This window comes from Erithacus rubecula, assembly GCF_903797595.1.
Source record: "Erithacus rubecula genome assembly, chromosome: 6".
NCBI lineage: Eukaryota > Metazoa > Chordata > Aves > Passeriformes > Muscicapidae > Erithacus > Erithacus rubecula.
In genome coordinates this window covers 1101274-1122440 of record NC_136688.1, presented here as the reverse complement: position 1 = coordinate 1122440, position 21167 = coordinate 1101274, and the positions used below count along the sequence as shown (strand labels likewise).

The window sequence follows — 21167 nt, the reverse complement described above, 5'->3', positions numbered from 1 at the left end:
CCCTTTCACAGAGCCAGCTCCACACTTAGGAGTGCAGCTCGGACATTTATATCATGTATGTGTCTGCATAGATATGCACAGTACATGGTATATAAAATATTCAAAGATCCACTGCTGGTAGGGTTATTCCCAAGCAGCTGGGGGCTACCAATCTGCAAACTTTTGCCATAGACAGCAACACTAAAAACAACAAACCAATCGCCTAAAGAGCTGATTTCTGGTGTTTGATTTAGCATTTATTTCTGCAGCATTCTCTGTTTAAGCAATGCTGTGGGCACTGGACTGGCATGTACAACACAGCAAAGACTTGCAAAGTGTAGGGGTTATATGAAAATAGATATGTCTGGAATATGGTGAAGTGTGTGTTTTTCATACTCCGGGATACCAAGACGCTGTTAGCCAGTACACTTATCTTTTCTTTTTTTTTAATTTTTTTTTTCTCTTGCTGGATGGTGATAACGAGCCATGGAACGGTTTGGGTTGGAAGAGGCTTTAAAGGCTTTAAAGCTGATCCAGTTCCAGCCCCGCTACCACGGGCGGGGAGGGACACGTCCCCCTAGACCAGTCTGCTCCGAGCCGCGTCCAGCCCGGCATCGGAGCCACGCGCAGAACGGGCCCCAAGGGCAGCTTCGCCAAGGCCGCTCCTGCTGCCGGCGGGGCCGGGGTTCACGGTGTGGGAAGCCCAGGAGGAGAAGGAAAGCAGCCCGCTGCGAGTACAGGCTCTCCGGGACAAGCACACAGCCGCGGCCCCGTCACTTCCGCGGGCAGCGCCCTCTGCCCCGCCGCCTTCCCGGGGCCTTTCCGGGGCTCGGCCGGGGCGGGCCCCGCGCGGGAGGGGCGGGCCGGGGCTCGGCGGGCCAATGGCGCGGGGCGGGCGGGGCTCGGCCGTGGCATGTGGCGGGGCCGCGGGGCTCCGCCGAACCTTCGCTTCCCTGCCCGGGGCTCTTCGCTGCCTTCCCGTGCCCGCGGGCTCGGCCGCGCAGTGAGTTCGGGCGGGCGGTGCCTCGCGCCGGGCCTGAGGGAGGGCGAGCGGCCGGGCTCCGGCCCGCGAGCGGGGAGCGGCGGCTGGGAGCCGTTCCGTCTGCTGCCGCTGGAGTTGCGAGCGCGTTTGTGGCACGAGTTGCCAATAAATGTTGCAGTAAGTTGCGGCGGCTCCGCTCCCCTGCGGTCCGGGAACGCTCGTGGATGGTTTGGTTGGTGGGGAGGCGGCGGCGGGGACAAGCGGGTTTCCTTGCGGGGAGGAGGTGATTGACTCAGCAAGGAACTCGCCGCCGGGGTGGAACATCTTTAGGCCCTGTGGAGCACCTCAAAGATCCGGGGTCCGTAGGAGCCGCCACCCGCAGGCACGGCATCGCTGATATGCAAATATACCGTGTGCTCGAATAAATCATGTTGAGTGTGTGCAAGTGAGGTTACGCTGGTAAGTGGCATCCTGTGATATCGTACTGAAATGTTTTTCAATTTATCCTACCATAAGTAAAGGCTCTCGGAAGGTTTAACTGTTCCCTGGGCACTGTTAGCAAGGTGCCAGCTGGAGTCCAGGAAATAGCAGAAGAATAAACATCATTCTTTGACCAAGCTCTGAAAGACGGCGTTCTGTGGGGATCTATTGCAGTGCATCTTCGTCTGGTGCATTCAGCAAATCCTCTAACTTTCCCCTCTGTCTCCCAAACTTTGTTTTCTAGGATTGGCAAAGAAAACTGCTGTTGCAGGATCGTGTCAAGTAATGTGCCTTGATGTCCTACGTGTTAGCTGACTGAATCCCTGCCAGACTTGGTCATGCAACACCATTGCTGTTTCCTGATAAAGTGAGTTATCTGACTGCTTGCTGGAGGGACAAACCCAAGAAATCCTCCCCACTTTAAGACAGATTACAATGCAGTTTTGATGAGCAATAGATACTTGCTGGTAGTGAACATTTGATGCCCTTTAGTCCTCAGAGGGTTTGTGACTGAACATTATTTTTGAAAACTAGGTTATAGGATGCAGGTTGAAGCAATGTTTCTATCTCAAAAGTGCATGTACTTTTGTATTCATCTAATCTACCTGCCATAATCAATCACTACTATGTATGTTAATGCAGTCCATTATGTGGCAATGGATACTTTAGAAGGAATCCATCAATTTTTATTAGCTTTCTTGTCTATAGTAGATTTGTGCATGCTGTGTGTGTTTGCTGCTTGGTTCTGACTTCTGAGTGTATATAATGCATGTATACACACATATATTATTTTAATACTTTCTGGAAGAAATTCCAGGCTACAGGCCTCTTAACATGTTAGTGAGGACATCTTTATTTTTTGGCTTTAATTGCAAATTCCCTGCTGGATTTATAAACCCATCTGCCAGGAAACAGACTTTGCATCTGGTTATCTATTATTGAAATTCTTATTGGCACATCCATACAACCTGAAGCCTCTGCCTTTTGAGAAAAGTCTCCTGGCACAGGCTTTTTGAAGGCTTTGGGTGTAATTTGCAAGCAAAATTTCAAGCTTTGTTGATGAACAACTTCAATGCTAAAGACCTGGTGATGTATTTAAAATGTCTGGATGTATACCCTGGATTACAGGAAATGTACTAGCAGACTTTTCACTTGTATGTTACTGGCTAAATTTTCAAGGGAAAACATTGCAGGGACATTTAGGAGTGGAGATGTTTGTGCATGGGAAAGCTGGAGGAAAAAACCAGTCAATTCACCAGGACTTGCAGGTAGCTCCTCAGCTGCTGTGCCTTGCAGAGCAATGACACCCCACAGCAGCTGGGCATTTGTCCTGGTTTCAATTGGGATGGGATGCTTTTGTGAGGGAGGTGCCTGTACCTGTGTACACAGCTGGCTCAAAGTTCATTTGTGAGGTCCAACACAGTAATTGTTGGGTGAAACTCCATGGGTTGTGCTGAACCAGCAGCTAGCCAAGATGATCTTTATGGCTTTGTTTTTCCCTCCTGCCCTTAAAAGGGCTGGGAGGGCAGTATCCCTGCTGTGTGTGCTGTTGCTGGATGCCATCTGACACTGTGTGCTCTGGCTCAGCAAGGTTGGTGGCTCCTTTCCCAGCTTCCAGCCTGTTCTGCAGGTGTAATTCTTTGCCATACCCCATATATCAAGGACACCCAGCCTGTCTGGCTCTGGAAAGGGCTCCCAGAGGGCTGTTGACTTGGTTGATGGCAAAGCCAAGAAGTTCTGTGAAATAAACTGCTATTGAACCCTCTATTGCTTGATGGTAGCAAGCATTTGATGTGCTCCTTCCTCCAGTCATTTCTGGAGGAAATCTTCCTACAGCTTAGATTGGGGGGAGTTAGTGAAGGAGTTGTGAATTGGCAGCTGGAGTCTAAGGATGCTCCTGGCACTACAGGGACAGTGACAGGTAAGGTGCTCAGGGTGTTTGTGGTGCAGCATTTCATGCAGGAAAGGACAGCTTATCTCCACAATGGTGTGGTGACCCCCTTCTTGAGGAAATATCTGCATAGACATTTCTGCATATTCCTGTGAACAACTTAGCCAATGGAAGTAAGTAGCAAGAACTGCAGAAGTGGGCTCTAATGCTCTGTGGAACCACATGGTTGTCTTGCTGGTGTGTAAAGTAGCACTTGGTTGCTGTTTTTGCTTGCTCATTGTTTTGGTTCTGTAGGTGAAAACCTTGCATTTAGCTGAGGGCTCTGATTTGCTGTCCTTGTGATCTCACTGGAATGAGATTTCCTCAGGGCAGTTTTGAATGTCCCTCACCATAGTTGGTAAAATGTCTGAGAGTCTTCCATTTCCTTTGGTGTTCTGGGCACAGCCTCCCCAAGGCTCAGATTTTGGGTTTCAGTGGTGAGATAGGTGTGCTACTGCACTGGCACCAAGGTGGTGCTGTGTAGTGCTGTCAGGCTGGATGGGACTGAAACCCTGTCTCCAGTGGTGGCATGACTGTGGTAGGAAAGCTGGTCCTTAAGCACTGTTTCCAGAATGTGAGGTCTCTGGAATTGCAGTGTGTGAGTCAGGATTCTTCATCACTTCCTTTCCTCCTGTTTCATATAGCTTGTTAACTGTTTGGAAAGTGCACTGGGTGCTTGTTCAGTTGGTTGTTTTCTTGCAGGACAATGTGCTATGAAGAAAGGATCAGGAGGCAGAGAGCCAGGAATATGGGTACTTGTTTATTTTCAGCCAGCTGGACTGTCCCCCAGGGTGGCAGGACCCAGAGTCCATTTGTGCATCTTGCACCTGCTTGAGGTACCAGCTGGTGGCCCATTGGAGCAGGAAGCTCAGCCTGTGCTGACAGTGTGGGTTGCAGGGGTGTGCCTGAATTCTCTGTGCATCACCACAGTTCCTGGCACCTTTGCTTGGGGAGACTCTGCTGGGCTGTGTCCCCTAAAGGACAACTAAATTGTTGTGTTCTGCAGATGTGGCCATGGGGTGTCCAAGCCCCATAGCTAACTCTACAGAGAGGGAAGGAGGGGTGGTCTGTGTACAAGAGCCCTTTTATAAACTTATTGAGACATTCAGCAAGTCCCCTTCTCTGCTTCTGCTAACAAGGACTGTCCAGGAGGGCATTGGGATTGCCTTCCCTGTCTCCACCTGACTCTGAGTCAGTGCCAAGCCTGGAGAACTACTTATGCAATAGTCCAGCAAAACATGTCAGTATGTATCTCTCATGTGTCCTGGTTTCAGATTTTTTTTAAAAAAAGGGGTAAAAGAGAGTGGCTGATAAAATTTGTATTGAATTTTACATGTATGTTTGTGTTGGATTTATATTTATTTGGCTTGAGGAGACTTTGCAGCACTTTAACTAAATCTGGTTTTAAATCCACTTAAGCTAAACTCCTGCTACAACTAGCGTGTGGAGACCGGGATGAAATCTCATTAATTTTAATAGGATTAAGCATGTTCTTTTGCTGAGTCTTCTTCTCTATCTTTTTTTTTTTTTTTTTTTTTTTTTTTGGGTTCTCTGTATAGAAAGCAGGATAAACCTCTCCATTCTTCCACCTCTTTGTGAAAATGCTTTAACAGTCTCACAGAAATGTCTCTCTGATTGCATACAATAACATTCTACACATTTTTTTCCTATGCTTTCAGCTGTAGTCCTACTGTATCCAGGCTTTTATTGGCTTTTGCTTTCCCTAAAGGCGCAATAATTCCTGACAGCAAGATAACAGTTACAAGTGTTTGCATGGTAAGTTTCTACTCAAAATCATTATTTTTGCTTTTGGTCTCTCTGGATAGATTTGAAACTGCTGTAAGACAAGCCAGTTAGTAGAGTGAAACTCTGTAGACGTCAGCAGGACCTGAGCATGTTCACCAACCAGGAATAAACTGAAGAACAGGAAATAAAGTAGAAGTGGTCTAAATGCAAACTGGTTGAAAGGAAATATTAGGGGTCTGTCTAAGATTAAACAACCATTAACTGGAGAGGAGGCTGCTTCATGCAATTGTGTTGCCTCTTTACTTCCACATTTCTCAGTGTACATCATGCCCTGAATATCAATATTGATATAGGAATTTGATTTGTTTGTAGTTTGTTATAGGAGCACTCCTCTTCCCTCTCTCCATCTGAAAAGACAAATCCCACAGCAGGTATTTCTGGATGTTCCTGAGATGCTTCTAATGACACACTTACTACGCATGTGCTTTCATAGGAAAAGCTGACTGTCCTGTAGCTGTGTACTAAGCTGCATTTCAAGAGACTTGATTTTCATTCTCACTTCCAGCTCTGACCAGTTCCTCCTATAGCTATACACAAATGACTCAGTCTTTTCACATCCCTTTTCCACCCTGTGAGATAAGGGAGGGTTCATCTACCTTGCCTCTGCTCTGCTCTTTTGAACTGATGCTCTTTATGGACTAACCCATATTACAAAGGTTGGGCTGGTGTTTTTGTGTCAGCAGAACTCCTCTATACCATCAGTCCTTTTGATAAAACTTTATATAATCAGTGTGTTGTCTTGTTGGCAATAGCATCTAGATTGAAACTCCTGTATTTAAGTAAAAAAGAAGAATGTGCTGGGGAAAAAAAGACTTTCTGGGTATTTTTTTCCATAATATAAACAGAGGTTGTGTTACTAAGGGAGTTAAGGATGAGGAATTCTGACAGGTGAGAAATGCCTAGCGATGTCTTGAAATTCTCTATATGCAAGCAAATAGCATTTATTCCCATCATAAAAGGGTTAGGCTTAAATATCATCTAGTTCCAAACCCCCATGCCATGGGCAGAGATGACTGGGTTGCTCAGGGCTCCTTCCTACCTGGCCTTGAACACTTTCAGGGAAGGGATATCTGCAACTTTTCTGAGCAACCTGTGCCAGTGCTTCACCACCCTCCCAGTGAAGAACTTACACCTAGCATCTAATCTAAATCTCTTCTTGTCCTGTCACTGTCTTCCCCTGTAAAATGTCCATCTCCCTCTTCTTTATATGCCCCCTTTTAGTACTGAAAGACTATAATGAGGTCTCCCCAGAATCTTTTCTTCTATACCTGAACAGCCCCGAATCCCTCAGCCTGTGTTTATAGGAGAGGTGCTGGACACAGCACTCCAGGTGGGGTCTCACCAGAGCAGAGAGGCAGAATTTCTTCCCCTGACCTACTGGCCATGCTGCTTTTGATGCAGCCCAGGCTTTCTGGGCTGCAAGCGTGCATTGCTAAGACATAAATTATGTCTTCATCTGTGATGTTTTTTAAGGGATTGCCAGTGGTTTATATTTGCATTGTGGGAGTGGCAGGACCCATGTGTTCTGGCTGTAATGACCATCTCTGAGGTGGCTGAAGTAGGCACGTGCTGTGGCTGGAATGCATCACTGACAATGCCTAGGATACCCCTGACTCCAGTGGGCACTTTTTGGGTGGTGAAGCCAGCAAGGGAATGCAATGCCATGACCCTGCTGGTGGTTACATAACTCAGTTTTATGCAGGTCCCGAGTTCCACAGGTTCTGCTAGACTTATTCTCACACATAAAGTTAAACATGGGCTTTGTGTGTTTGAAGAATTACTGCCTAAAACAGATATGTTGATGTGGAAGCAGCTGATAGTGTTCTTCAGGGACACTTGCTTGAGTCTGAGAAGCATGTGGCCTGGTCTGAGCTCTAATGCAGGTGGCTTTTGTTACCAGCTGACTTGGTAAACAAAAGTAGGGAGTTATGTGTGTTTGCTCTTTAGCAAATAGCTTTTGACTGAGTCCTATGCATTTGTAGATTCAGATTTGTTCCTTTTCTGTCCATTGCAAAGGGAGCAAGGATTTCTAGGCCTTGAAAATCTTGTAATATATAGAAGCTGGATATATGTTGATGCAATGAAATATGAAGTATGTGAATTAACAGCTGTAGCAGATGTGGGTTTCCAGTGCTGATGATCCATCCTCTTAAGGAATATCTAAATGAAAGTGTTTAAAAATAAAATATAGACAGAAAATGCTAGTGAGTTGGGTGATTTTGGTTGCTTTTTTTTTTCTTTTCTGCAGGTTTTGGCAATATTAGTAAGCAGTTCTTTCTGGGTGGTATGTTCTGCACTTGGTCTTTGACCCCTCTGAAAGTGGAAACAGATGTAATGCAAACTATGGAGTAGGCAACCTGTCCCCTGGGAGCTGACTGGAAACAAACCCCTCTACTGAATGAGCTCTTAAGTTATTGCATGTCTTGGGACAAATTTGTTTGCAGTAAATCAGTAAGATAACACCTGCAGAGGTCCCTTCTGTAGTAAAAATACATGCTCCAAAAGTTTGATAAACAGCTGACTCAGGCATTCACATTTAGTTGCTTCTTAGCAAGATACAGTGAATGCCATCCAGAGAACACAGAGCTGTAACATGAGATTTCATACAGAGATTCATCTGCATTAAAAGATGTCGGGTGCAGGAGACAATTTGTAAATAAAGTACATGGACAAATTTATTTCAGTATTTTTCTCTCATCTCCAGGAATGTTACTGCTGGAGGGAAGTGCTTTAAAAAGCATAGATTGAAATGATGGGCATGCAGTTTAAATGGTAGAGGTTGTTTGATTTTTGTGGATGTTAATATGAATCTACATAACTAGAGAGTTCTTTGTCTTGGCCTGTAGGTGCTAGAGGGTTTGCTAAGCAAGATCTTCAGATGGCTGTCAGAAAAAGGCATATAAATCCAAAACTAACCCCCAAATCCTCAGCATGTGATCCTCACTGCAGTTTTTCTGCTCCGTTGTCAGCTTGGGCAGATTTACCTCACAATGTAATTCCAGGCAATTGAAGTGAAAGTGCCCTTCTGCATCACATCCTGAGAAGATGCTGCTTCTAAACTGCCCAAAATAGAGAAGGAACCTGAAGAGAAGACTTCTGATCCTCTGACCTATTGCTGTCTGGAGTTTTCTTTGATCTCTTTTGGGAAGTTTCAGATTTCTGGATGATTTAAGAAGCAAACATTCTTTCCAGTAGTTGACACTTGTGATGCTGAACATGCATTGTGTCACTCTGAGATTGCTGACATTCTGTAGGGATGACTCTGCTCTTTATAGGGCAGTTCCTGGTTTGCTGCAAACTGCAGCTTTTGAGGAAAGCAGCATTGGTGCTGCTTCTCCTTGTGCTCTGAGGCAGTTTACTGGTGGGATTTAACCCCTCTGCTTCATTACAGTTGAACAGGAGCAAGAGCAGCCAAGAGGGCAGAGGTGGGTTTATGGGTTTGAGGTCCCTACAACCAGCTGCTGTACAGCTGTTTGTTGCTGTACTGCTAAGCAAAAATTTAAGACTGATATAAGCACAGAGGCATCTGAGTTTGCTTCTGAAAATATCTGTATTTGTGGCCCCATCTGTCCAATCAAATACAGAACACTTTTCACATTCGTGTCTTTGGTACAAGTTAAACTGATGTTTGTGGTAGTTGCAGTCTCTCCTGGTGAGCTGCTCTACTGACTTTCTGTAGATGCCCATGACATTCAGGGGACCCCCTGGAATGTTTTGGTTTTCTTGTTAGCCATATTAGCAGCAGACAGACAGATAGACAGACCTTCTGTACTGAGCTCAGGTTCAGAAGAACCTGCTGCAGCCTGCATAGTCCCTCCTCCATGAATGAGGGGCTCTGTGGTACTAGAAGAGCTTTGAGGAGCTCAAACAAAGTTTATTTTACTTTGGATTATTAGTCAGCTTGTGAGTATCAAGACTCAAAACTGTAATAAAGAGTTACTCTGAAATGGAAGAGGGAACCTATAGCAAGGTAGGAGAGCATAGCTGCTACCCTGTTGGTGTGTAGGAGATGAGACTCAAGAGCTGGGCTGAAGCACTTCTGCAGATGCTGCCTTGGCAGCCCATGAGAGTAAGGAGAGGGAAGGATGTTTTTGCTCTAGGTTCTGATAGCAGATAGGTGTAAATTCAGGTTGGTGCATGACCCGAGGACTTGCTGGCTAAGAAGAGCCTGCCACAGGAAAGACCAGCAAGGATGAGGAGAGTTGTTACTGTATTTGATTCTTTCTTTGTCTGGAAAAAAATAGATTTAGTTAAGCTTTCCCACCCACCCTGCCCTGTGATTTCCACACCTTTCAAGCTGTCAAAATCACAAAGCAGGGATGCATGTGCCAACTAACTTTCTTTGGTATTGCTAGAAATATATTCCTGGCTTGGAAACTTTAGGAAGAATTTCTTCTTTGTCCTAATATATGTAGGGTGGAAACCTCCAGTGTCATGTTGCATTGAGATAAGCTGGAGTGTCTTTTTGCTGCATTTCACCTGGGATATCTTCCATATGAAACTACCTTTGTCTTTTAACCTGAGTTGTTAAAGAGGAGACCTCCTATAATGTAGCAGCCTTCAGGTTGTTTTGCTTGTGAGGATAACTGGAGGTAGAGCCACATAGGTTTAATTTTTTTTTTTTCAATTTGTGTTTATTGTTCATATTTCAGGATGCCCACAAAGATCTTACTTCCTTGAAGAAAGGAGAAACAGCCAAAGTGTTTCTCTTTCTTCCAGTTGTTTTAGGGCGGAGCAGACATTGCCTTTCAGTCACTGCACTGAGGTCATGTTTTGGCTGTTTCCAGGCTCTCTGGACTGTTTCTGAGCTCCCACAGTTTTGCTTGATGCTTTTGTAATGTAAGGTGACATTTTTGCTGTGTGTAACCCTTCTGAAAACCATGCACAGGCTTAAATTCCTGAGCAAAGTTGCAGAACCTTGTGTTCTGGATGGAGGTATGTCCTGTGTTTTTATGGGCTTAAAATTGGTATTTCAACTACATGAACCTATAGAGGAGCATAATAATTTCTCAGAAATATCTGGAGTAGAAGATAGCATTTCAGTGATACTTGAATTGGTCTGGATTGCCAGGAATTTGCTGACTGTGGTAAAATTCTACAGGGCAGGAGGTGGGTGGGTGACCAGACTTCAACACACTGGTGCTTGCTCCAGAAGTAACACTTGGGTATTTGTACCTTCAGGCTGAAGTTGCTGCTTGCTAAGTCTGTTAGGTCCACACTTGTCAGTTTTGGACTCAATAACACCTCAGGCACAGTTTATTTCTGTGCATGTAGAATGTGCTGGTTCTAGCTTCTAATGCCATCCCTCAGCAGCACAAAGCACCTGCATTGCAAAGTGCCTGCTTCTGCAGGCACTTAGAGAAACCAGCACAGGGAGCTGGCCTCTTACCCTTCTTGATGAACTTTGCTCTGTGTTAGTTCAAGGGCTACAAAATTCATGTGGGAGCCCACTGGGATGGTTCCTTTGAGGGTCTTGTTGAAAGCTGGTTAATTTGAAACACATGGTGTGAAATGCCCTGCATATGATCTCCAGTTCCCATGAGACAACAACACGTCTGAAAACTTCTATCTATCTGCTTCGGGTGCAGACCAGACATGGGAAGGCTGCAGCTGAGCCATAGTACACATTTTTATTGCTTAAAGGTATTTTTTGTTGACAGATTTATTGTTCAGTCACAGCTTTATGCAGTTAGCCTTTGGCAGCTTGCTTTTCTGTATATTAAAACTAGATTGTTTCAGATATTTCAAAACAAGGCACATTTTCATAAATCAAATAGCTGTCTGATCATTTTTCACAGGAAAAATGTTTTGCTGAGTAGTACTTCTCAGCATCAGAACTGCAGCACATGGCACTAATATGGGGGAGAAAGGATGATGGATGGGAGGTGCTGGTTTGGGAGTTTTAGGCTTTAACGTTTATTTCTTCAGAGGCAAAGTGTGGTAGCCATGATGCCTCAATAGTGGCAATGTGGCTTGTCCTTAACTGTGTAAACTGTCTGCCTTGTGCCCTGAGAGAGGAACCAAGTGGGCAACCAAGGAACAGAGAGGTGGAGATGGGTAAAGCTGGTGAAACAGCTTGGCAGCTTGTTAATAACTTTCTTGTGGAGCCAAAGGAGCTTAATGGATCTAAAGTTGCTGTTCAGAGAATCCTATAACTTCATCTGGTCATACTCAGCTGACCTAGGCCAGCCTCATGTGCCTTGGTGTGGCTCCTTCTGTCTCCAAACCTGTCTGCATGTGCATCTTCAGTCTTGGACAGAAGCTTAGGAAGTAAAATGCATCTGAGGATTGCAGTGCAGATTCTGTCTCCTGTGTTCTTGCCTCAATTTACAAAATGATATGTGCTTGTCTTGCCTTAGCAAAATCTGGTTAAATTCTGTTTTTCTAAATAGAGAAAGGTTGCACTTCTTTAGAGAGCTGACAACATGTTGAGTGTTTAGCTGCAAATGCAAGTGGGAAACAGGCCTTATGCCTTCTCAATTTGATGGGAGAGTAGCATTGTCTGCAAAAGGCATTCTACCCGTTTTCCCTGCTTTGTTGTTATACTGAAGATGGAATGTTTCTTTGCAACTCTGGCCTTATTTTATACCTAGGCCATGCACAGTTGTGAGTATGAATTTTGAGGCAGTGTCTACTGGCTCTTCACTGACAGCTCAAAGGAGCATGTGTTGCCCTAAATGATTTGCTTTGCACACTTTGTACCTGTGATCTCTGACACCCACATTCCTTCTTTTTGTATTTCTTGATCTAGTTCTGTATCTGTCTTCACCCTGGTGCAGTCACTGTATGCACCTTGCAGCTGCTTAACCAGGAACAGCTTATGCTGCTGGGGGGGCATGGAGGCAAGGGATTTAAATTCCAAGGGCTTCTCTCTGCTCTTGCAACATCATCCCAATTCATTGTTCTTTGAAATAATGATTTTTATTTTTTTTTTAATTTTAATTTGTATAAATTCCTTGGCTTAGGCACTGTGAGATCAGCAAGAAGAGAGGAACTCTTCTTAAACCCAGCAGGCAGTGCCCTCTGGATATGTGTGTACACTGCAAAGTCATCAGTCATTCAATTGTTGACTCAAAGTTATTCTGGTTTGCCAGCATGCTTGTTCCCTGCTGAGTTACAGCCACAGATAACAAAAGTGAACTTTGTATTTTTCAGAGAGTAGTCTTTTCCCAGATTTTATTTGTTGCCGTCTTTTGTGGTTTGGTTTTGCTTTGGTTGGGTTTGAATTTCCACGGGGATATTCTATAGCTGGAGAGGGTAGTGCTTAAAGGAGTGAGTTTACCCCAATTTCTCAAAGTTCCTACTGAGGGGAGCAGTAACAATCTCTTGGACTGTGTTGTTCAGACAGGGATCAACACAGTTTGGACAAGGAGGTTTAGTTAGTGTTGTTCTGGGATGTAGGTGTGGGGGTGGGTGCTCAGGGGGGTCTCTGAGTAGAGATGGAGCCATGTGGGACTGACTGGAAGTCAAAAATACAGCTTATTGCTTGTGATAATAGAGGGCAGTTGTTAAGTTGGGGAAAGTGATCTGCAAATAATTGTAGCTCCTGTTCTGGATGAATGGAATTGGCTAAGGTGGAAGAGGCCATAAAAACACACCTCTAGCTGGAGTTTGATATTTGACACAGCATCCCAAGCCTCATCTGTACTGCATTAAGGTATGGCTGCAACTGGTTATCCTCTCTTTGCTTGGCTGATACACTTACAGTCTGTGCATTGTTTGTCTGCTTCACACACTCTGCAAAGGGATTTTTATAATTGGCTAAAAGACATTGAAAAGTGTTTTAAGCTTGTTATCTTGTATTGAGTGCACTGAGTGCCCATGGGGAGGTATTGCCAGTTGGCCCCTGAGGAGACCATGTTTAGTGAGAGGGAAGAGGGGGACAAATCTGTGTGTGAGCTTGGCATGTCCCCTTAAACCAGTGCTGGCCTAATCCAGAAAGGCTGCCAGGTACTCAAGAAGAGATGAGTCATTTTCTGGGATTTTGTTTTGCTCTGCAGTTGTTGCAGTCAAGTGGAACCAAAGTCAGCCATGATGAGAACGACTTCTGGTGAATTGATGTGGTTGAGGATGCTAAATATCTCTTTGCATAGTGGAATGCATGTTAATACAACAGCTTCTAGCTACTGGGGTGATCATTTGACCTTGCAAATCTATCTAGTTCTTGGGTTGGTTGAGATGAATATTACTATTTTATTTGTCCTAAAACTGAGATTTTAATGATAATAATGATAGTATTTATTTATAGCTATGATGCTTTTAAAGCTGCAATTTCATAATGCAATGCAAGATGTTTATTCTTTGAGGGTGGTTATTATAATTGCAAAATTATTACTAAAGGTGTAAGAAAACCCTTCTATAATGTTTTTTTGTATTCATTGCTGTTATTCTTTACTAGTTTATTTAAAACAGTATATGCATACATTATGACACAGGTAATTCATTTTCAGGGTCACTTCTTCGGTTGTAAAATAATGCTTCTTATAAGACCTGAACCTTTAGAAGGGACATAAGCTGCACTCTTTAAAATGTGAAATACATTAATGATGGTTTTTTTTGTTGTTTTTTTTTTTTTGTGTTCGTGGGTTAAGTACTGCTTTCTGAATCTCTACCTATGACCTGTAAACTTTTCAAAAGTGCATTTACTTTGGCACCATGTGGTGGGAGTGCAGGTTGCCAAACAGTGCTCTGAGGTGAGGTAGTGTCTTTGAGGGAATCCAACTCACTTCCTTTAAGCTGAAGGATTTGGGGTTTAAAGGAAGTCCTTGCTGTCTGCTCTAGGAAAATCTCTTGTGGGCAGAATGTTTAATGTTTTCCCTTGCTTTCTCCCTTGCTCCCAGTCTTATCAACTGCAGCTTTCAATGGTTAACCTACAACATGTGCAAAGAGTGACAGTGAGAGTGTGATACAGGCTGAGACAAACTTGTCAAAGTGCCTTGCAGTTTGGGACAGTGGGAAAAGTATTAGAAATTGGCTTGGCTGAACAACACCAATTAGTATTGCCAATTCCCTGGTGAGAATTGGGGCTGCTTTCCTGAGCAGCTGATGCTGGTGTATGGTATGCAAAGGCTGTGCTGGTGTTGCACAGGCCATCTCCTCTCCTGTCCTGATTCTTTCAGCTTTGCTAAGGTGCACTTGGAAGAAGAAGTGATACATAAAGAGCAAAGTCAGTCTGTGCTGTGTGTGCATAGTGTGTCATGTCAGAGAGCAGAGCACCAGAGCTGGTGCTGGCTGGACACCAGGCGTAGTCACTGGCACATAGGACTAGATGGGGCTGCTGAGCTGCCTTTCCCTGCCAAGGCTTCTGTTGTCAGGTCAGATTTAGAAATATTTCCAGCTTCCAGGTGAAAGGATTCAGGCTTGAACCTCTGGCTACACTGAGAAACCTGCTCACACAAAATGAGTGTGATGCTGTGCACACTTACTCCAGGGAGAGTGCTGCAGAGGGGTGCATGAGCTGAGGTCAGCAGTGCAAGGGCCATGCAGTCATTTTGGGCATCCCATCTCTCTGGAAGAGCAGATCTAAAAATACACCATCTGTTTTCAACAGGTAAAACAACTCCTTTTACTAGAATAAATAGGCAGGAAAGTATCAGTGATGGAGAGAGGGGGACATCAGAGTTTGGATCAGAAGCCAATTTTATTGAGTATACAAGGTGTTTATATAGGGTTTTATTTGTATGGCACTTAGGGTTCTATTTTTGGTTACAATTTCCCATTAACTATGCATTCTTCATGACATCACCTGGTAACATTATCTTATCACAAAGTTTCACAACATGTTTCTTGGTCACTTCTTGTCCAGAGAGCAATTAATCTGTGTCTGTCTCTTCCCATAGTTTCTGCCTGATTAGGTCTAGGATATCTGGCCCCTTTACTAGTTCCATTGTACTCTGTTTTATTTCCTGTAAGAAGGAGACTCTGAGTTCCTCAGGGAACTTGAAAGTTGATTAGGAAAACCGAATTTGAGGCACTGCATTTTAGTATTAGATTTAGTCCCCAGCTTTGGCTATTTGACAGTCCAGTGTGGACCTGTATATTGTGTGTCCTCTGAGAAGCTTGGGGTAGCTGTTTATATTTCACCCCTTTTCAGATAGGGTGGTTTTGAAAACTGTTCTGTTCAGGACTTTAGGATATAGCAGAATGAAAAATTGGAAACAAAAAGTTAATGGTACAAAGCATCAAAATATTGCAACAAACACTATTTGGGGCTTTTTTTGAGAAGAAATAGTTCCTAGATTCTTAAATTCACAAATGTGGTTTGAAAATGGAGTTCTCATGGTTGAAACTGAGGCTTCTAGCCTGGATGGCTAAATTAGGGTCTTACGCACATTACTGAGGACTGTTAGATGTTCTTCACTGTGGTATTTATACCATTCACACATGCTGCTCATTCTGTGTTGTGAACTGCCTTTGCAGTCATCACATCCATCTCAGAGATGGCACACAAAGCTGGATCTCAGCACTCTTTGAAGGCTGTCACATTTTATAACTTCAGAATGGTGACTAAAGCTTACTTCTGTGATGAGGAAGAGGATTGCATGTAAAAATTACTTAGGGAAGAGGCTTACAATAGGTCTGGTCCAGGCTGAACTGTTTGGAAGCTCATACAAAGCTCCAAAAACCTCAGAACCAAGAGGATAAAACCAGATAGAAGCTACTAAAGAGAGTAAATCCAGATAGAAGCTGCTAATCTGCTCTGATGTCAGTGGGAGCTGTTTCAGTATCTTCAGTGATGAAAGCCCCTCCATTGGGTCAAAGTCACATGTGTGCATTAATAATGAAGGAAAGACATTATCTATGTTTTATGTAGCTGTCTGTGTAATGTCTTGGAAGACCAGAAATAGTGAGGTTGCTTATTTTCAATCAAAATTTCTTTGAGCTCTTTGTAATGAGCAGGAAAACCAAAGCAGAAATCCTTGGTTAATCCAAAGCCTTGGTTACCTGGTTTTGACTGATCTGATGTAAAGGCAGGGTCAGGATGATAGTTTCCCTTATCAGTGTGCTGGAACTGGTGAAAACCTTTCTGCTGGGCCTGGGCACAATATTAAGGGTCTTAGAATGAGTCAAAAGACATCATATCTGTGCTGCCACATGGTTCGGGGCTTTGAGATTGACTTTATACACATGGTGTGCAATAGCTTTTGACTTAAGCTATTCTTCACTGGGACATGGGGAAGGAGAGCAAAATGCCTTTTCCAAAGAAAGAGCCTCTTTAGGAAGTTGGGAAAGATCTTTACTCCTACCTCTGAGCCCTTGCTTGTTTGTGATGTGTAAAGATACTTGCCTGCCTTTTGTACATTTTTATTTTCTATTCCTGCTCACAGGGATATAAATAGTTTTTTTCTTTTTCTTTATTATTTTTTAATAGGTGTATTGTGGTGGACCTGAAGTTGATATAAGAGAGAATTTCTTCTGGGAAGAGAAGCTTCCCTATAAGGCCAATCCCGAAGATGTGGACTGCCATTGTGTTTTTCCTGCTGATTTCCATCTGTATATGTGAACACCAGTTTTCTGTCCTGAAAGGGAGAGGAGTACATGTAGTGCAAATAAACAGGCTTACAAGTGAAGAGCAATGCAAACAGGCTTGTCAGAGCCCAGGTGCTTCAGGTGAGGTTCTTGTCCCTTGGATGGAATTCCAGCTGTGTTTTCTGATCCTTGAAGGTCTCTGCTACTCCTTCTTTGACTACTTTCTTTTTTAATTCCAGTTGTTTGTAGGCATTTACAGTTACAGTTTCTCTGTGCAGTGCTGTGGTGCTGAATAACTTCTGACAGCTTTGGTTAAATTGAATCCAGAGTAGCTGTTTCCCAGGGCCCTTGAGCTTCCATGAGCAGCAGCATGTGCTGCTGGTGTGCACTGATAGCGTGCAAACAGTGTTAGGTCACTTGAATTGAAGAATGATTGTTCCCTGCTGCCAGATGTTTGCAAGTGAGCAGCACTGTTGTAGACAGCTGCACTAAAGTGAGTAATCTTTGCTCCCTGGTATTTGTGTGTGTTTCCTGCCTTAGAAGAAACCATTTTGTCCTGCAGCCAAGCACAGGGTTAAATCTGAGGTAAAAGCCTTCTCACTACCTCTGACATGTCTTTACAAAGAATTAAGCTGTTAAAGAAGTCTTAGAGTTGTCCTTATGAATGTCCCAATCCTGTCTAGCCAGATGAGAAAGCTTGTAGCTCCTATAAAAAGCTGGTGATGCTGTGGTGAAGATGCTTGGCTCAGGTGGATGAATATCTGACATTCAGATGGTCAGGAACCTAATAAAGATGCTGGTTTTAATAGCCATTAATGGTAATTTTCCTCATTAAGAAATCTAGATGAATTTACATGGGTCCTAACTGTGGTGCACTTTGTTCCTGTCTGGGTGAATGAATTGCTGTTGTCAGGAGATGCTGGTCCCAGAGAAGACAGACAAGTGGGTAGGCTGCATTGGCAATACTGGTTTCATCGGTTTTCTTTGGTTATTTTCACTAAGGCTGAGTCAGGATCCTTTAAGGCCAGACCTTCTAGATATTGTGTGGTTTGGGGATATTTTTGGTTGTGTTTTTTTCCGTTTAATTCTTTAATTAGAGCTACAAAGCAGCATGTTTGGTATCCTATGTGCAGCAATCCATTTTCTCTGCTGTTTTCAGGGAGCCATCACTGTAATTGGTCTGTGCCCTACCAGAATCACTGCCTCCTCCTGCAGTGTCACCAGCTGAGTGTGTGCCAGAATGCTGGAGAGCAAGACATCAGAGACCTACTTGCAGGTAAAGCCATGTTTCAGGCTTCTGAGAAATCCAGGATCCTCATTCTTTTGCTTTAAATGCTTGTGTTTAACCCTTGATAGGCTTTTAGCTGAGGTAGATGGGTTGTGAAATGCCTGCAGGGTGGTTCTATAGGTGCAGTTCACTGGAATAACTGTTTCACTTTGTTCTAGGGACTTTGGCACTTGTGCATGATGTGTCTTTGAATAGCTTTTGTAACACTCACTGAGTAACAGTTTGTCTCCATGTTGAAGACATCATTCATTCAAGCCATTTGCACGCCACACGCTGTCCTAGCGAAAATAAAGGCATAACAGATGTATTTATATCTCTTTTCAGAGAAAGGAAAATGTCCTGGCATTGTTTTTCTCTCAGATTGCCAGGATTTTGTTCCAGAGTCAACAGACTGCTTCTTTAATCAGAGTAGCAATTGCTCATGGTGACTTTCCAGTGCCAGGGTATTCAATTTTAATAAAGTGACACAATTACAAAATGGAGCTTATTTATAATTGAGAAATCAATCTTCTAAAGTTTGTTTCAAGACTTCACTGTAACCAACTTTAAAAAAAGAGAATTTGCCCGTGGTTCTATTGGGTTGGCAAAGGTTTCTCTGCAGTGTAACAACTGGACTTGTGATAAGCAAATGGGTTTTATGTCACTGTAAATCTGGCTCAGTTGTGAAGGAAATTGTCCTGATGTATCAAAGTGTAAGTAGAAATTTCTGCTCAGTTTTGACAAGTGACAATTATGAATCTAGGCACAGAGACTTTGTTGATTATGTGTAACTTTGAAAGCCTGAATCTTCTTCTCAGGAACTGACATTTGTAATTATCCTTATTGATACAGTGCTTCTGCATTGCAGCTCTCTACTTCATTACTCCTTTTGTGAAATTAATTCTGTGGTTGGGCAAATACTAGAGCTCTGTGGCAGAAAAAAACGAACCAAAAAACCTCAAAGGGATTGTGTACAATAAAGCCAGGGGGGTCTTGAGCTTTCGCGTTCTTGTTGAATTCTGGACTGATTTATTCCCCTTGTACTGTGTGTACTGCAGAATTTGTGTTCTGGTTTGTATGTTGGGGGGTTGAGGTTAGATATGAGCTTGGGAGTTTTTTATTCTTACAAAAGTAATTTGTTTTGTCTTTTGGAAGAAATTGACAGTGGCAAATGGGAAACAGCCCTGTTTCAGCACCAGAGCCATCTGCAGAAAACAGAGGGGATGCTGAATGCACGGATTGACCAACACAGTGTGGAAAACAAGTTTTCTTTAACTGCTCAGACTCACAGTATTCGTTTGAGGCATTTACTTGGGGTTGAGAAGAGCAATGTCACGAATAGTACAAGTAAAGAAATTGCAAGCAATGCTACCACTGCCCCTGCCATAACAGCAAACATTACCCATGCAACTTTCTCTACCACTTATGAAACAACTGCCAAAGCCTCAAATACCCCTGGAGGTTCTGATACCTTTACTAATGCCACGTCATCATCTGTCTCTTCTCCCCTTCATAGTAACATTTCTACTCCCACTTCTACCCATGTCACCCAGATGGTGACCACCAGCCAAAAATCAGGAAATAATAGGTTTGTCTCAGTATTATTGTCCCCCACTTCTGCTCCCCCCACTGTTGCTTCTGAAGCAGGTACCCAAGCACAGCAGCCTAGGCTGGCTACCACCAACACCAGTGCTCCTCACCCTGAGAACTCCACCACTGCTGGAGCTGACCTGAAGTCACTGACCACAACACTGACCACCCCCATCCCGCAGGATGCAGGAGCATCTTCCACTGCTTCCACACATGCCACAGCACCCATCCTGACAGAGACTTCTCACTCCATGAATCCAGTGCATACCAGCACCTTGCCAGATCTAAAGCCAGAAGCAAATACAACCACAGCATCTTTGAATGAATCAGCTTCTATTCTGGGCTCTACAAGAGGTGCCATGGTTTTAACTACAGCCTCTACAGTAGCAACTACAACTGAACATGGGATGAAGTCAACATCTGATATCTTTTCAACAACCATGGCTCCAACAGATGCAGCCAGAACAACAGCTTTGGGTCTCACAGAAACTCAGGACACAGACAATGAGTATCTTCTCATTGCTGCTGAGCCCTTGACTCAGTACTTAGTGGATAAAAGTTCATTACTTGCAGTGCTTTTAATTGGTACGTTCTTTTTCATAACTGTTATAGTACTTTTCCTTATGCAGGCCTATGAGAGCTACAAGAAGAAAGATTACACGCAAGTGGATTACCTGATCAATGGAATGTATGTGGACTCAGAGATGTAAAGAGGTGGGGATAAATAGTTGACAGGAGATGGAAAGGAGATTCAAAGTCTTCCTGATTTGTTTTCCCCTCTCTATCTGCCTATAACACAAACTGAAAGTGCTTCCAAATTTACTTCTAGTGCAATTGAGGAGAAATGCCATGTACTGTATTAAGGAAAAATAATACTTTTTTATTCGACTGTGCAACAGGTTGCTGTAAAATCATAAAAAGAGGAATAATTTTTAACATTTTCATAATGCACTGTAGCTTTGGCCATTATAATTCATTGCAAAACAAATCTAACAAGGTGTAAGTTGCCATCCTCTGGAAATGCTGTAGCGCTTTTCAGCTGTTTACAGTGCAGGTTGTGTTTAATTTGTTTCATGTGTGCTCCTCTGAAAACAGAGCAAAGGATGCTGTCACCTTTTGTGAAGTGCTCCCAAATAGCCAGATGAGAAGTGTGGAGTACTGTTGCAACAGGAGACTTTTAATCCAGTGAGTGTCATATTTCAGTGTGTTTCTTGCTTATGAAGAGGTCTGTTTACAAGGTATTGTAAACTCTGTTTACTGCTAACCCAAGGTATCTTTTCACCACGGAGTGGATTACTGTGCCTCTGCACTTAAATGATCTTATTTTTATATTCAGTTAATAAATGGGGCCCTGGAAGGGCAGATCTTCTTGTGTTTCTCATTTCATTGCTGTCCCTGCCAGTTCAGAAGCAAGCAAATGGGCTTTTGGGGCTTAAGTAAATTAGCTCCACTTCAGTATTCCAAGTGTGGGGGCTTTGAAGACTCGCTGAAAGCATGGACATGTCACAGAAGATACTGATCATCTTCCAGACTACTGCTTCTATAATTTAAAACCATTATGCTGCTAGTCTCCCAGGTATGCAGACTCACTGCTTATTACCTTAGAGCATCAGCCTCTGTTTTTGGTTTTTTTCTGCGTTTAAGACCAGCACAGAGTTGTTGGT

At 43.5% G+C, this 21167-nt stretch overlaps 1 protein-coding gene across 2 annotated transcripts; it reads left to right on the top strand.

Moving 5' to 3' along the window:
- The first annotated feature begins 1040 nt into the window (after positions 1–1040).
- On the top strand, positions 1041–20872 carry LOC306803199 (uncharacterized protein). 2 transcript variants are annotated; one of them, XM_079308292.1, is made up of 6 exons: positions 1041–1138; positions 1686–1808; positions 5051–5147; positions 16549–16787; positions 17806–17922; positions 19069–20872. In XM_079308292.1, exons 4-6 carry the CDS (start codon positions 16631–16633, stop codon positions 20211–20213), a joined length of 1419 nt encoding a protein of 472 aa, XP_079164418.1. In that variant the 5' UTR covers positions 1041–1138; positions 1686–1808; positions 5051–5147; positions 16549–16630; the 3' UTR covers positions 20214–20872. The 2 variants fall into 2 exon arrangements, with proteins under 2 accessions (XP_079164418.1, XP_079164419.1); XM_079308293.1 differs by lacking the exon at positions 5051–5147.
- Positions 20873–21167: the final 295 nt, after the last annotated feature.

Coding starts and splice junctions, on each gene's coding strand:
- LOC306803199 (XM_079308293.1), top strand. CDS start 16,631: ATGTGGACTGCCATTGTGTTTTTCCTGCTGATTTCCATCTGTATATGT. Junction 16,788..17,805: donor TCAGAGCCCAGGTGCTTCAG/GTGAGGTTCTTG, acceptor TGCTGTTTTCAG/GGAGCCATCACTGTAATTGG. Junction 17,923..19,068: donor CATCAGAGACCTACTTGCAG/GTAAAGCCATGT, acceptor GTCTTTTGGAAG/AAATTGACAGTGGCAAATGG.